The sequence below is a fragment of the Antechinus flavipes genome, chromosome 2, assembly GCF_016432865.1.
Source record: "Antechinus flavipes isolate AdamAnt ecotype Samford, QLD, Australia chromosome 2, AdamAnt_v2, whole genome shotgun sequence".
NCBI lineage: Eukaryota > Metazoa > Chordata > Mammalia > Dasyuromorphia > Dasyuridae > Antechinus > Antechinus flavipes.
Genome location: NC_067399.1, coordinates 258,544,591 through 258,561,742, shown reverse-complemented (window position 1 = coordinate 258,561,742; position 17,152 = coordinate 258,544,591). Strand labels below are relative to the sequence as shown.

Sequence of the window (17,152 nt, the reverse complement as noted above, 5' to 3'; positions counted from 1 at the left end):
TTAGGGCCAGAGAGCACTCTGGGAAGTAACCCATAATCCCTCTCTCCCATATCCCACAATTCCTCTCTCTCATATATAAGATACAGACAGAGGCTCTCAGACAGAATTCAGCCAAGTTACATGAAGAGAAGAGTGTCAAGTCGAGAGTTCAGCGGAAGACTGAGAAGGCTCTCTCAGAGGCACAACCAGATTCATCTTCATCTCACACCACTGTGGTGGCTGGGCTCCTGCACTTCCTCCACTGAGACCAAGCTGGTCTGAAAGACTTGCCAGAAAGCTGCCCAGCCCCAAGTGAAGGAGACAAGAGATTCATTCCATCTTTGTGCTGGTTGGAGGATGAAGAAAGCAGAGGCAGAGGCCGAAGGACAAAACTTCTGGATTTGGAGACATGTGGAGGGAGCTCTTGGAACCGATCAGAAATATAGGCCTCTAAGAATCTAGCTATCCGGGCCCAAGGAAAGAGACATAAGAAGGAGAAATAAACATTTGTATTTTTACCAGCTGGCTGCATTTGGGTGATTATTACTTTCAACTGCAACTAAGACTGCCTCCAGAAAACCTCCCCCAAGAAACCTACCTTTTCCCAGAGAGAACCATCATCTTATATATTTTAAAAAAGAAAAAGAACACATCAGTAATGATCTCTTGGCCCTGCTCATTTCACTCAGCATCAATTTGTGTAAGTCTCTCCAGGCCTTTCTGAAATCATCCTATTGGCGTGACCCTCTTTGTTAGCTCATTTTATAGATGACGAACTGAGGCAAACAGGGTTAAGTGACTTATCCAGGGTCACACAATGAGTGTTCACTGTGCTACCTAGCTAAGGAAGATAATTAGATGGAAATTGTTTTGAACAATATATGGAGTTTTTAGTGGACTTCAAGTTCAACATATGTTCGTTATTAGCAAGGTAATATGATAGCCAAAGAAAAGCTAATACTTTCTTGTGTTTCATTAAGAGAGACATAGTTCCCAGGAATATGGAGTGTAGTTGTACACTGAATTCTGCTCTCCTTGAATCTCATGTGGAGTGTTCAATTTGGGGTGTCAGTTTGAAGGAACTAGGGTGTTTGGCCCAGAAAAAGAAGACTTGGGGTGTCTTCAATATTTGAAGGGTTGTTGTGTAGAGAAGGATTGCATTTATTTTGTTTGGCCCCAGAGGGCAGAACCAGGTGCAGTGGATATGAGTTGAAAAGAAGCCAATATAGGCTTGATGTCAAGAACAACTTGCTCACAATGAAAACAGTGCCAAAGTGGAGTGGATTTCTTGAGAAGTGACAAGGTCTCCCTCCTTAGAGGTCTTCTGTCGGAGGCTGAATGCCCTTGTTGGGTAGGTTATAGAGAAATTTCCATTATTGTGGGGTTTGGATTGAATGACCACTGAGGTCCCTTCCAATTCTTAGAGGCTGTGATTCTATGGTATTTGCCTAAGCTGGGGAAAGTATTCTTCTCATTGGAAGATTCTCTCTCTATTATTGGACATAGCCTATCCCAGAGAAAACCACACACGCTGAGCAAATGGGAAAAAAAAGAATGCTGATTTAATCAATTTTGCCATCTGGATGCCAACTTGGAGAGGCTGTGGTGATTGAACACATGTGTAGGATGAGACATTTTTGGTCTTTGTGTGTAATGTTCTGTCTTGTTCAGGAAATGGCCTTCAGGAGAAAACAGTGCAGTGGGCATTAATGAGGTCTTGCTTTGTGTGTCTTTCAGTATTCACGAATACAGATTATCCAGTTGGCTGGGACAACAGGAAGACATCCACCGCATTGTTCTCTACCAGGCAGACAGTACCTTGACCCCATGGACCCAGCGCTGTATTCGGCAGGCAGACTGTATCCTGATTGTTGGGTTGGGAGACCAAGAGCCCACTGTGGGCGAGGTGAGAGATAGTTTTACTAGTATGAGGAAATTACTTATTTGGCTTTAAATTATTGGGGTTTGTTGTTTGTGAATTGGGTTTCCAGAGCATCAGGCATTATGGAAAACAAGGGATATAAAGAACAAGAAAGAAATACTGTTTCTGGAGTCATCTGATGCTTATACCTATTTGATTTAGACAAATCATGAACCTCTCTGGGCCTCAGTTCTTCATCTGTGAAATGAAGCCATCTCTTCTGGCTCTGGACCAATGATCTTATGATCTTATTTCAGTAGATCTTGTCTAAACTGGAGTTGTTCTGAGATGCCTTCTGTTAATTGGAAGCTAGAAACTGACACTTCCAGCTATATAATTTCATGGACCAGTTGTGCCTCATCCAAATATGGTCTGCTGCTAATTTTTTCCATAAGGGATATATCTCTAGGCCAAGCCCTTTGGGTCATTTACCAAAAGAAATCCGCCTCTCCTCCATCTCCCTATTTTATGCTTCATCAGTTTGTCTATGCCTGGAAGATGATTCTCATCCTGCTCTCAGCTCTTCACAGAATTTTGCCTCATGTATATTCCTTTATCATATGACATACCAAGGTCCCTCATGAAGTGATAAAAGTTTACAAAATTTTAAATAGTAGTTCCCAAGATAGATGTATTATCTAACCCTTAAGCTGTATATAGTATGTTGATGAAAAAAATACATGGTAGATTGAGAGGATTTTTCTGGGAGGGGTCATTTTCTTCTCCCATCCATCATCACAATATCCCTTTGAGTCCCCAGGAAAGTTCCAAAAGTAAGTTTTCTCCTTGTCTAATCCCTATCATGCATCATTATATAGATTTTTCTAATTTTTTAAAAATGTATTTTCCTTGTCTATATAACTCACTTGTAAGCTGTTATAAAACAGAGATGGTGTCTTCCACTCAGTTATTCCCCATAGTGTCTTTCTCAGGACTGAGCATATAACAAATGCTCAGTAAAGATTAATTGTTTAATAGAGCAGCACATAATCAAGAAAGGCCAAACAGAGCAAGTAGTATAGTAAAGAGTTGGCCAGTGTTTGCCTGATCTACCCTGGGTCTCTTCTGCTGTATGTTCATGTCCACTAGTCCAGGAAATCTTGGGTATTAAGCCCTGTAGTATAATCAGACTCTGCTAGAATCGTTTATTCCAACTGTACTCACAATTCATATTTATAAACTAGTATTCCAGTTGCTTACTTACATACAAAACTAGACTTAGCTTCCTTTGGTACAGCACAACTAGAAGACATTGACCTCCTGGCAAAAGGAACCGTAGAAGCTACTCTACTTAGAATTCATATAGCTCAGAGACACAGGAAGTTGGATGATCTCAGGAGATATTTCTTTCTGTTAATCCAGGGAAGACTGATACTCATCTTTATAAAAAATACTTGCTTTAGTCAGACAGGAAATAATGACCCTTAGACTGTTATTAGAAGGTATTTTAATGCAAGGAGTAATTTATCATCAGCTTGATATGTGTTCTCTGATAGCATTTTGTTCTGCAGAAAGTCTTTCTACAATATATAAGTCTAAAACTGATCAGAAGAAATATATTAAGGCTCATAAACTGAAAGTTAGTCATGAATATGTGAACATATTCTATATTTTCATCTTCATCTTGACCTCAATCTATTAGACCTGAGCCTGAGGCAAAGGAGCATCTGATGATATCTTTTTCCTTTAGCTGGAAAAAATGCTGGAAAACACAGCCGTTCGTGCTCAGAAGCAATTGATCCTACTTCACAAGGAGGATGGGCCAGAGCCTTCCCGCACAGTTGAGTGGCTTAACATGAGAACCTGGTGTTCAGCCCACTTGCACCTTCGCTGCCCCCGCCGGGTCTTTTCTCGCAGGACTCGGGCCAAAGTGGTAAGAGTCAGAACAGTCTGAGTTTGGCTTCTTAGTCTGCTCTCCAAAATCTGGCACTTGAAACTCCTGAATCCTATATCTGATTTCTCAAGTTATGCTCGTTAAATAGGCCTGTGAGTAACATTTTCCCTAACCTATCTCATGGAGTTGATGGCATTTGGATTAGAAAACTGCATTTCAGTGGCATGACAGTAAAGAGTTTCTTTTCTTGGAATCTCATACTTTTGTAGGCCCAAGTCACAGCACTGTCCACCAGCATTGGTGGCTCTTCTGAGAGCACAGGATGGCTAAATCTTACACATACACTTCTGGTACATTGAGGAAGCAAAAAGGGAAACAAACTAATAAGGCAAGGCTGTACTGATTATGTGCCTGGGCTATGAGGATTAGTTCTGTCATTTGAGAAGCATTGGGTGAAATATTTTTCTCTCTCTTATAGATGGAAATGTATGAACGTGTCTTCCAGAAGTCTCCTGATTTGTACTCTGACTTTTCCCGTCTGGCTCGAGTTTTGACTGGCAATGCTATTGCATTAGTGCTTGGAGGAGGAGGAGCAAGGTAAGTTCCTTTGATATACTTTCCAAAATTCTGAGCAGAATTTTGGAAGATTTTCTTTAGATCTGGTAAGCCATTTGTTTTTCACTATTGAGCTCTATTCTCCCCTTCTAGTGTCAAGATGAGGTTCCTCTGCAGTAAAAGGGTTGAAACTGCCAAGACTTGTTCAGGACTTGGCTGGGGTTAGTTTTTGAATCATGGTCAAAATCCCCTAAAGGGATTTGTGGGGCATAGTGTGCATGCCAGGGAACAGAATAAGAATATCAATAATTAACCTCCATAGAAAGCTCTGCCAAGGGCCCCCAGCCCTATGAAGATTTATGATTTTGTAGAAGATGTCTGAGTCTAGATAATAAGAAAAACTTTGATTGTAATTGTTCTTCTGATTTACAATTTTGATCTTTGTTAGTTTCCTGAAAGTTTTTATTAAAAAAAAAAAAAAAAAGCAAAGATCCAGATCACAAGTGGGGCAGCTTGATGTTTCAGTGGATAGAGCAGTAACCCTATAGTCAAACCTGGTCTTAGGCACTTCAATACTTACTAGCTGTGTGACTCTGGGCAAGCCCCAATTGCCTTGCAAATTGCGCCCCCCCCCCAAAAAAAAAAGACTCACAAAATTTTTTGAAATTAGGAATCTTTTAAACCCTAAGGATCTTCTTAAAAATATGAAATATTGTCTCTTCATTCTCAACACAGATTGATTCCTTAAAGGACCTTTAGATTTAAATTTTCCTTCTGTTCATATCTCTCTGGCTCTCTTACCTTTTCACTTAAATTATCAGTTTCCATGAAGATATTATTGTATCCTATTTTTATTTGTACTCATCCATCCCTTATTTTTAAAATATTGGTTATTTTCCCTAAGACTTTCACTTTTGTTGATGCTGCTTCATATTTATTTAGAAAAAAAGTAGAGTCAGAGAACCTTAGTCAATGGAAGTGAGATGATGGAGAATGCCTTTCTATTTGGAAGAGATTCATTAGAATTATATTTGTTGATGACATATTTAAGAGTATATTATGAATGTTCATTCTTGAATGATGATAATATTGATCATAACAATGCTTATATGTGTTCAGCACTTTTCAGTTTACAAATCCCTTAATATACATTCTCAGATTTGATCTTTGCAATGACCCCATGAAGCAGGCATGCCAGGGATTATAATTACAATTGAGGAAGCAAAGATCCAGAAAGATTAAGTGATTCTTGATATAGGTCTCCTGACTCCTTATTCCATTGCTTTTTCTCATACAACACACTGAAAATAAATGCAGCTAGTAGTTACGTTTTAACTTAGTGAAACCTGGTCCTATGTCTATCCTTTACTAAGGTAGAAGTTCCTGTGGTACTTACTAGAAGCCTAGAAAAATATCATACTTAATTTCAACAAATATTTTGCCTTAGGTATGCAAGAAATCATGTAGATGAAAAAAGGGTGATAAATGATGTTACTTTTTCTTCAATAAATTTATAATCTAATGCGGGAATACAATATGAGCAAAAATAAGTATGATAAAATGATAGAAGCACTGGTAGAATGTGAAAAGAACAAAAGAAAGAATCAGCCAAAATACTCTAATTGGAGGAAGAAAAGATTATTTTAAACTGGGGTTGGAGGGTGGGGTGAGAGGAGGTAGGGATGAAGAAAGATTTTGTGAAAAAGGGACCATCTACACTGGCCTGGAAGATGGTTTCAGTTAGCATAAAGGAGAAGCAATGAATTCAAGGCATGGAAATTTTTGGAGGCAAATGTGTTCAGAGAAGAGCTACTTGACTCACTTTAGCTTAGCTGCAACATGAAGAATGTAAAGGAAATAAGGTGAAATAAAACTGGAAAGGGAGTTTGGAGTCAAATCATGGAGACTTTTTAAAATACTTGGCCAGTCTTAGAGTTTTTATTTCATCTTATGGTGAATAAAAAGATATATATAGACAGTCATGATCAGTTTTGTAGAAAGACCAAGTAAGAAGAACTGAAAGACAGTGTGATATAGAAGAAATAGTATTGGAGTTAGAAAGAGATGGTCTTGGTTTTATATCCAGTTCTACTATTTACTAGCTCTGTGACTTTGGCCAAGTCACTTAATCTCTTACAGTATCAGTTTACTCATCTTTAAAATGGGGATGATACTATCTTGTTCTACCTAACTTGTAGAGTTGTGATGAAAATGCTTTGTAAACTAAACCTATACAAACATGGACTTCTATTATATTATCCACATGATATGTTAGGAGTCCTGAACTAAATTGATTAGCCCTTTGTGTGGAGAGGGAAGAGATTTATTATAGAGTCAATAAGAATTGGTAGTGAGATTGTATTTGATTGGTGAGCAAGAAGGAAGAGTGAAAGATAATTCTAGCCTAATGTTTAGTCTCTACAAATTTGGGTAGTTTCAAGTCTGACTTACTGGATAAGTGATGGTGATATAGTCAAAAGAAATAGAAAAGTTGGAATGTGTGATTAAGTTCTCTTTTGGATTTGTTTAGTTTGAGGTGTTAAGAAAAAGAAACAAACCTGAGGAAAGTCCAGATGATAGAATTAAAACCAAGCTTTACCCTGATACTCCTTCTCAATAAAGAGCTAGAGAACACATCAGACTGAATTCTGATCAAGAAGCCAAAAAGAAGTCACAGGGAACCTTTTTTTTTTACTGTCCAAGGTAGCTTAGGGAGACAGATGTTTGGGGACAGTGGAGCTGGGGGTCAGGGAGAATTCTAGCACCAAGGAAGTGACTGGGAGAGGGCCAAGAGAGATCACCAGAAAGATCCCAGAGGATGGAGGTGCCTTGTAGTCACCCATTGTGTCTCCCATATGAGTAGCCCACCACCACCCAGTATTAAGTTAGAAATCCAGGGGAGAGAGGAAATATTGTGAGTGTTACTGAGCAAAGAACAAGTTCCAGAAGAAGCAGATGGCAGTTGTGTGGCTCTGGTCCCAGGAACAGAGCGCAGTGTCCCAGACCAAAGAGGAGCCAGAAGTTCAGTCACTCTGAACCTGGAGGGCTGCCCAGTGGGCTGGTGGTGACAGAGTCAAGAAACACTTTGCTGAAACACCCAACCAGAAACAAGCCTGCGCCTGGAGGGCAGCAAAAAGACCTCTGCCCAGATCATACCGCTTTGGGATCCCTGAAAGCTGCCAGGCCTCTAGCTAGAGCTATGAAAAGAGCAGGACATTAGAGGTCTAAAGATCAGGCCAAAAGTCTAGCCCCAGAAATGTGCAGAGCCCAGCACTAACATAAAGTCCAGAGTTAAGAAGTAGACTAGAAGAAGTCATCAGCATTCTTATATATCACTAACAAAACCCAACAGTTAAGAGTTACAAAGAGAAATTACATTTAAAGTAACTACTGATTGTATAAAATATTTAGGAATCTATCTGCCAAGGGAAAATCAGAAACTTTATGAGCAAAACTACAAAACACTTTCCACACAAATTAAGTCTGATCTAACCAACTGGAAAAATATTAAATGCTCTTGGATTGGGCGAGCAAATATAATAAAGATGACAATACTACCTAAACTAATCTATTTATTTAGCGCTATACCAATCAGACTCCCAAAAAACTACTTTGATGACCTAGAAAAAAGAACAACAAAGTTCATGTGGAAAAACAAAAGGTCAAGAATTTCAAGGGAATTAAAAAAAAAAAATCAAATGAAGGTGGCCTAACTGTCCCAGATCTAAAATTATATTATAAAGCAGTGGTTACTGAAACCATCTGGTATTGGCTAAGAAATAGACTAGTTGATCAATGGAATAGGTTAGGTTCAAAGGACAAAACAGCCAATAACTTTAATAATATAGTGTTTGACAAACCCAAAGATCCCAGTTTTTGGGATAGGAATGCATTATTTAACAAAAATTGCTGGGAAAGTTGAAATTAGTATGGCAGAAACTAGGCATTGACCCATACTTAACACCGTACGCCAAGATAAGGTCAAAATGGGTTCATGACCTAGGCATAAAGAATGAGATTATAAATAAATTGGAAGAGCATAGAATAGTTTACCTCTCAGACCTGTGGAAGAGGGAGGAATTTATGACCAAAGAAGAACTAGAGATCACTATTGACCACAAAATAGAAAATTTTGATTATATCAAATTGAAAAGTTTTTGTACAAACAAAACAAATGCAGACAACATTAGAAGGGAAACAATAAACTGGGAAAACATTTTTACAGTCAAAGGTTCTGATAAAGGCCTCATTTCCAAAATATATAGAGAATTGACTCTAATTTATAAGAAATCAAACCATTCTCCAATTGATAAATGGTCAAATGATATGAACAGACAATTCTTAGATGAAGAAATTGAAACTATTTATAGACATATGAAACTATGCTCCAAATCATTATTAATCAGAGAAATGCGAATTAAGACAACTCTGAGATACCACTACACACCTGTCAGATTGGCTAGAATGACAGGGAAAGATAATGTGGAATGTTGGAGGGGATGTGGGAAAACAGGGACACTGATACACTGTTGGTGGAATTGTGAACACATCCAGCCATTCTGGAGAGCAATTTGGAACTATGCCCAAAAAGTTATTAAATTGTGCATACCCTTTGATCTAGCAGTGTTTCTACTGGGCTTATACCCAAAGAGATCTTAAAGAAGGGAAAGGGACCTGTATGTGCCAAAATGTTTGTGGCAGCCCTGTTTGTAGTGGCTAGAAGCTGGAAAATGAATGGATGCCCATCAATTGGAGAATGGTTGAGTAAATTGTGGTATATGAATGTTATGGAATATTATTGTTCTGTAAGGAATGACCAGCAGGATGAATACAGAGAGGACTGGAGAGACTTACATGAGCTGATGCTAAGTGAAATGAGCAGAACCAGGAGGTCATTATATACCTCAACAACTATACAGTATGAGGATGTATTCTGATGGAAGTGGATCTCTTCAATAAAGAGAGCTAATTAACTTCCGGTTAAGATGGCGGAGAGGAGGCACACAGCTGTGTAAGCTCCACGCTTTCTCTCACTATCCATTTCATTACAAGCCTCTGAATTAATGCTTGACTGAAAAAAAACCCACAAATAGTTACCAAAAGAAGCCATCCTTGAGATTCACCAAGAAAGTTCTGTCTTTACTGGAGGGCTGGGACAGTTTTAGATCGGGTGCAGGCAGCGGGCAGCGGCAGTGAGAGCACGGGAGCAGACTGGAGAGAGGGTGGGGAGTGATCGCAGCCGTCTCTGCGGGGAGAGCTTCGCTACAGGACTGGATACTTTGCTCCGGCAGCAAGTCAGCAGCCCAGCAGAGAAGCTAAAAACACCGGGGCTGAAGAATACAACCCCAAACAGCTGATTTCTCTCGGGACCTGGCTGCTCCCTCCTCCCCCCCCCCCCCCCCCCACAGTGACTCAGCACGCTCTGGGATCTCAGAGCGCAGGCGCAGCACAGTCGGGCTAGTGCCTCACTGCTGCCCCCCGCAGTCTGGAGAGGAAGCTCGGTAATACACCCAGCCCCTCCCCCAAAGAAAGACTCCAGTTTTTTCTGTTTTTCTTTGCTAGTTTGTCTTTGATTATTAGACAGAATGAGCAAGAAACTGAAGAGGACTTTAACCCTTGACAGCTTCTACACAGATAGAGCAGACTCTAAATCCTGAGGAGACTAAAAACAGACTGTCTCCAGGTGAATCCCCAAAGGAGGAGATCATCTGTTCCTTAGCACAGATGAACCTCATAGAAGTAATTAAAAAGGCTCTCACAAGGGAGCTAGAAGAAAAATGGGAAAAGCAGAGTGAGGCCTGGCAAAAGGAGAGGGAAGCTTGGGAAAAGGAGAGGGAAGCTTGGCAAAAGAGCCTGGAGAAGTCAGTTAAAGAGAGAGTGGATAAAGAAGTAAAATCCTTGAAAAATAGGATTGGTGAACTGGAAAACAAAATTGGCGAAATGGAAAAAAAATCCACAGAACAAAAGAACTCAATGGGACAATTAGAAAAAGACTTTAAAAAAGTGAGTGAAGAAAATACTTCACTGAAAATCAGAATTGAACAATTGAAATTGAATGACTCGAGGAGACAAGAAGAATCAGTCAAGCAAATCCAAAAAAATCAAACAATGGAAAAGAATGTGAAATACCTTCTGGGGAAGACAACAGACCTGGAAAACAGATCCAGGAGAGACAATCTGAGAATCATTGGATTTCCAGAAAAACATGATGGAAAAAAGAGCCTGGACACTATTTTCCAGGAAATTATCAAAGAGAACTGCCCAGAAGTCATAGGAACAGAGGAAAAAATAAACATTGAAAGGATTCATCGATCACCCACTGAAAGGGATCCTAAAATCAAAACACCAAGGAATATAGTGGCCAAATGCCAGAACCCTCAGACGAAGGAAAAAATATTGCAAGCGGCTAGAAAAACCCAATTCAAGTATCAAGGAGCCATGATAAGGATCACCCAGGATCTGGCAGCATCCACATTAAAAGATCGAAGGGCCTAGAATATGATATTCCGAAAGGCTAAGGAACTTGGTATGCAACTAAAAATAACTTACCCAGCGAGAATGAGCATCTTTTTCCAGGGAAGAAGATGGACATTCAACGAAGTAAGTGAATTTCATCTATTTCTGATGAAAAAGCCAGAACTTAACAAAAAGTTTGATCTACAAATATAGAACTCTGGAGAAATCTAAAAAGGTAAAGATTAATCTTGGGAACTATATTTCGACTATATAGATGTATAAAGATTACATGTATACCTTGTTCTAGAAATTGATGTGGAAAGGACATTGTACCAGAAAAAGGGTAAAGTGGGGGTAGTACATCTCATGAAGAGGCATAGGAAACCTATTATATCTGAGAGAAAGAATGGAGGGGGATGAATATAGTGGGTATCTTACTGCCTTCAGAATTGGCTTTAAGTGAAAAATCTTAAGACATATTCAATCTATGGTAAAACTTCTCTCACCTCATTGAAAAGTGAGAAGGGAAAAGTGAAAAGGGAAGGAATAAGCTAAGCGGAAGGGAATACGGAAACTGGGAGGGAAAGGGGTAAGATAGGGGGAGGAACTCTAAGGCGGGGGGGGGGGGAGGGATACTAAAAAGGGAGAGCTGTGAGAAGCAAGTGGTGCTCACAAGCTTAATACTGGGAAGGGGGGAAAGGGGAAAGAAGGGAGAAAAGCATAAACCGGGTTTAACAAGATGGCAAGTAATACAGAATTGGTCATTCTAACCATAAATGTGAACGGGGTAAACTCCCCCATAAAGAGGAAGCGGTTAGCAGAATGGATTAAAAGCCAGAATCCTACAATATGTTGTTTACAGGAAACACACCTGAAGCGGGGAGATACATGGAGGTTAAAGGTAAAAGGTTGGAGCAAAATCTACTATGCTTCAGGTGAAGTCAAAAAAGCAGGGGTAGCCATCCTGATCTCAGATCAAGCTAAAGCAAAAATTGATCTAATTAAAAGAGATAAGGAAGGGCACTATATCTTGCTAAAGGGTAGCATGGATAATGAAGCACTATTTATATTAAACATATATGTACCAAGTGGGGTAGCATCTAAATTCTTAAAAGAGAAATTAAGAGAGCTGCAAGAAGAAATAGACAGTAAAACTATAATAGTGGGAGATCTTAACCTTACACTCTCAGAATTAGATAAATCAAACCACAAAATAAATAAGAAAGAAGTCAAAGAGGTAAATAGAATACTAGAAAAGTTAGATATGATAGATCTCTGGAGAAAATGTAATGGAGACAGAAAGGAATACACTTTCTTTTCAGCAGTTCATGGAACCTATACAAAAATTGACCATATATTAGGACATAAAAACCTCAAACTCAAATGCAGTAAGGCAGAAATAGTAAATGCATCCTTTTCAGACCACGATGCAATGAAAATTACATTCAACAAAAAACCAGGGGGAAGTAGACCAAAAAATAATTGGAAACTAAATAATCTCATATTAAAGAATGATTGGGTGAAACAGCAAATCATAGACATAATTAATAACTTCACCCAAGAAAATGATAATAATGAGACATCATACCAAAATGTATGGGATGCAGCCAAAGCGGTAATAAGGGGAAATTTCATATCTCTAGAGGCCTATTTGTATAAAATAGAGAAAGAGAAGGTCAATGAATTGGGTTTGCAACTAAAAATGCTAGAAAAGGAACAAATTAAAAACCCCCAGTCAAACACTAAACTTGAAATTCTAAAAATAAAAGGAGAGATCAATAAAATTGAAAGTAAAAAAACTATTGAATTAATTAATAAAACTAAGAGTTGGTTCTATGAAAAAACCAACAAAATAGACAAACCCTTAGTAAATCTGATTTTAAAAAGGAAAGAGGAAAATCAAATTGTTAGTCTTAAAAATGAAAAGGGAGAACTCGCCACTAACGAAGAGGAAATTAGAGCAATAATTAGGAGTTACTTTGCCCAACTTTATGCCAATAAATTCGACAACTTAAATGAAATAGAAAAATATCTCCAAAAATATAGCTTGCCCAAACTAACAGAGGAAGAAGTAAATATCCTAAACAGTCCCATCTCAGAAAAAGAAATAGAACAAACTATCAATCAACTCCCTAAGAAAAAATCCCCAGGACCAGATGGATTTACATGTGAATTCTACCAAACATTTAAAGAACAATTAACTCCAATGCTAAATAAACTATTTGAAAAAATAGGGATTGAAGGAGTCCTACCAAACTCCTTTTATGACACAGACATGGTACTAATACCTAAACCAGGTAGGCTGAAAACAGAGAAAGAAAATTATAGACCAATCTCCCTAATGAATATTGATGCTAAAATCTTAAATAAAATATTAGCAAAAAGATTACAGAAAATCGTCACCAGGATAATACACTATGACCAAGTAGGATTTATACCAGGAATGCAGGGCTGGTTCAATATTAGGAAAACTATTAGCATAATTGACTACATCAATAACCAAACAAACAAAAACCATATGATCATCTCAATAGATGCAGAAAAAGCATTTGATAAAATCCAACACCCATTCCTAATAAAAACACTTGAGAGCATAGGAATAAATGGACTTTTCCTTAAAATAGTCAGGAGCATATATTTAAAACCATCAGTAAGCATCATATGCAATGGGGAAAAACTGGAACCTTTCCCAGTAAGATCTGAGTGAAACAAGGTTGCCCACTATCACCATTATTATTAGCCTCGGCAACAAGAGTCGAGAAGGATATTAAAGGAATTAGAGTAGGCAATGAGGAAACCAAACTATCACTCTTTGCAGATGATATGATGGTATACCTAGAGAACCCCAGAGATTCTACTAAAAAGCTATTAGAAATAATTCATAATTTTAGCAAAGTAGCTGGCTACAAAATAAATCCCCATAAATCCTCAGCATTTTTATACATCACCAACAAAACCCAACAGCAAGAGATACAAAGAGAAATTCCATTCAGAATAACTGTTGATACCATAAAATATTTGGGAATCTATCTACCAAAGGAAAGTCAGGAATTATATGAGCAAAATTATAAAAAAGTCTCCACACAAATAAAGTCAGACTTAAATAATTGGAAAAATATTAAGTGCTCTTGGATCGGCCGAGCGAACATAATAAAGATGACAATACTCCCTAAACTAATCTATCAGACTTCCAAGAAAATATTTTGATGACCTAGAAAAAATAACAACAAAATTCATATGGAACAATAAAAAGTCGAGAATCTCAAGGGAATTAATGAAAAAAAAATCAAATGAAGGTGGTCTAGCTGTACCTGATCTAAAACTATATTATAAAGCAGCAGTCACCAAAACCATTTGGTATTGGCTAAGAAATAGATTAGTGGATCAGTGGAAAAGGTTAGGTTCACAAGACAGAATAGTCAACTATAGCAATCTAGTGTTTGACAATCCCAAAGCCCCTAACTTCTGGGAAAAGAATTCATTATTTGATAAAAACTGCTGGGATAATTGGAAATTAGTATGGCAGAAATTAGGCAAGGACCCACACTTAACACCATATACCAAGATAAGATCAAAATGGGTCCATGACCTAGGCATAAAGAACGAGATTATAAATAAATTAGAGGAACATAGAATAGTTTATCTCTCAGACTTGTGGAGGAGAAAGAAATTTGTGACCAAAGATGAACTAGAGACCATTACTGATCACAGAATAGAAAATTTTGATTACATCAAATTAAAAAGCCTTTGTACAAATAAAACTAATGCAAACAAGATTAGAAGGGAAGCAACAAACTGGGAAAACATCTTCACAGTTAAAGGTTCTGATAAAGGCCTCATTTCCAAAATATATAGAGAACTGATTCAAATTTATAAGAAATCAAGCCATTCTCCAATTGATAAATGGTCAAAGGATATGAACAGACAATTTTCAGAGGATGAAATTGAAACTATTACCACTCATATGAAAGAGTGTTCCAAATCATTATTGATCAGAGAAATGCAAATTAAGACAACTCTGAGATACCACTATACACCTGTCAGATTGGCTAAGATGACAGGAAAAAATAATGATGAATGTTGGAGGGGATGCGGGAAAACTGGGACACTAATGCATTGTTGGTGGAATTGTGAACGAATCCAACCATTCTGGAGAGCAATCTGGAATTATGCCCAAAAAATTATCAAATTGTGCATACCCTTTGATCCAGCAGTGTTCCTATTGGGCTTATATCCCAAAGAAATACTAAAGAAGGGAAAGGGACCTGTATGTGCCAAAATGTTTGTAGCAGCCCTGTTTGTAGTGGCTAGAAACTGGAAAATGAATGGATGCCCATCAATTGGAGAATGGCTGGGTAAATTGTGGTATATGAATGTTATGGAATATTATTGTTCTGTAAGAAATGACCAGCAGGATGAATACAGAAAGGACTGGCGAGACTTACATGAACTGATGCTAAGTGAAATGAGCAGAACCAGGAGATCATTATACACTTCGACAATGATATTGTATGAGGACATATTTTGATGGAAGTGGATTTCTTTGACAAAGAGACCTAACTGAGTTTCAATTGATAAATGACAGACAAAAGCAGCTACTCCCAAAGAAAGAACACTGGGAAACAAATGTGAACTATCTGCATTTTTGTTTTTTTTCCCGGGTTATTTATACCTTCTGAATCCAATTCTCCCTATGCAACAAGAGCACTGTTCGGTTCTGCAAACATATATTGTATCTAGGATATACTGCAACATATCAAACATATAAAGGACTGCTTGCCATCTAGGGGAGGGGGTGGAGGGAGGGAGGGGGAAAAATTGGAACAGAAATGAGTGCAAAGGATAATGTTGTAAAAAAAAATGGCATGGATTCTGTCAATATAAAGTAATTATTAAATAAAAATTAAAAAAAATAAAAAATAAAGAGAGTTAATTCAGTTTCAATTGATCAAGGATGGACAGAAGCAGCTACACCCAAAGAAAGAACACTGGGAAATGAATATAAACTGCTTGCATTTTTGTTTTTCTTCCCGGGTTATTTATACCTTCTAAATCCAGTTCTCCTTGTGCAACAAGAAAACTGTTTGGTTCTGCACACATATATTGTATCTAGGATATACTGTAACCTATTTAACATGTAAAGGACTGCTTGTCATCTGGGGGAGGGGGGTGGGAGGGAGGGGAAAAATCGGAAAAGAAGTAAGTGCAAGGGATAATGCTGTAAAAAAATTACCCTGGCATGGGTTCTGTCAATAAAAAGTTATTTAAAAAAAAAAAAAGAGAGAAAGAATGAATGAAGCCTTGGGAGATATTCCCACTTAGAGAACCAATTAGAGGACCAGATTAAACAGCAGAAGATACCAGAGTGAGGTTAAACAAGGATGTAAGCCAGAGAAGAGTAAAATCACAAAAGCTCAAGGAAGAGTAGTGTACCAGACTTGGAATCAGGATAACCTGAGTTCAAAGCCTGCCTCACACACTGGCAGTATAATATCTATGTATTTTCTTTAGCCCTGCAGCATCAGTTTGTTTACAGGTAAAATGAGGATAATGTTAATACCTAATTTTCAGGATCAAAGCAGATAATATATAGAAAGCTCTTTGTGAGTCTTAAAGCCCCGTATAAGTGCTAGCTATTATTTTTTTATTATTGAATGGCTAAATAAAAAATAATGTATTAAGCATTTATTGTGTACAAAACATCATGCTCCATGTTTAACCCCTATTGGATTGCTTGCTATCTTGGGAGAGGGGGTTGGGAAGAAGGAGGGTAACCTGGAACAGGTTTTGCAAAGGTGAATGTTGAAAACTGTCTTTGCATTTTGGAAAAATACAATACTATTAGAAATTAAGAATAAAAAGCAGAGAAGGAAAAAAAATCATTGTGCTAGATATTGGCGATACCAATAGAAAAAGCAAAGGCAGTTCATTACTGCAGGAAGTTCACATAGGGCAGACACTATTTGCAGGTTGTAATTATAAGAATGGTCCAGTGATACTTAGGGTTAAGTAAAAAAGTAGATAGTAATGCATCTTCGGTAGTATTCGTTCTACTGATAAAAATCATTCACTAGGAACATTGAACCATTTGATAATGCCAAGGGCTTTGATGTAAGAACTTTCTTTTCTGGGTCTTTAGTAGTTGTGGATTCTAAGGAAGCAAGGACTGTAGCACCTGAAGAGGCAGGAACCAGGTCTCATCTCCATACCACTGCTTCCCAGGACAGTGCTTGGAGAGATGGCTTTGATGGGTGATTTTACTCACAGGATTCTTGAAGTTTTCATTTTTATCTCTTTCAGGAAATAATCACTGGATTCTTTCAGTTTCTGTTTTACTGTCTGGTTCTACAGTATCAGGGTGGTTTTTTTTGATAATTTCTTGAAAGGTAATGTCTGAGATCTTTTTT

At 38.0% G+C, this 17,152-nt stretch overlaps 1 protein-coding gene across 4 annotated transcripts in view; it reads left to right on the top strand.

Annotated features, from left to right (window-relative positions):
• PNPLA7 (patatin like phospholipase domain containing 7) overlaps positions 1-17,152 on the top strand; it is a 223,467-nt gene that overhangs the window by 171,971 nt on the left and 34,344 nt on the right. For all 4 annotated transcript variants that reach the window (XM_051976848.1, XM_051976847.1, XM_051976851.1 and 1 more), the window contains 3 exons: positions 1,717-1,885; positions 3,591-3,773; positions 4,213-4,331. In XM_051976848.1, the coding sequence (XP_051832808.1) occupies positions 1,717-1,885; positions 3,591-3,773; positions 4,213-4,331 (471 nt within the window). The remainder of the gene's footprint in view (positions 1-1,716; positions 1,886-3,590; positions 3,774-4,212; positions 4,332-17,152) is intronic.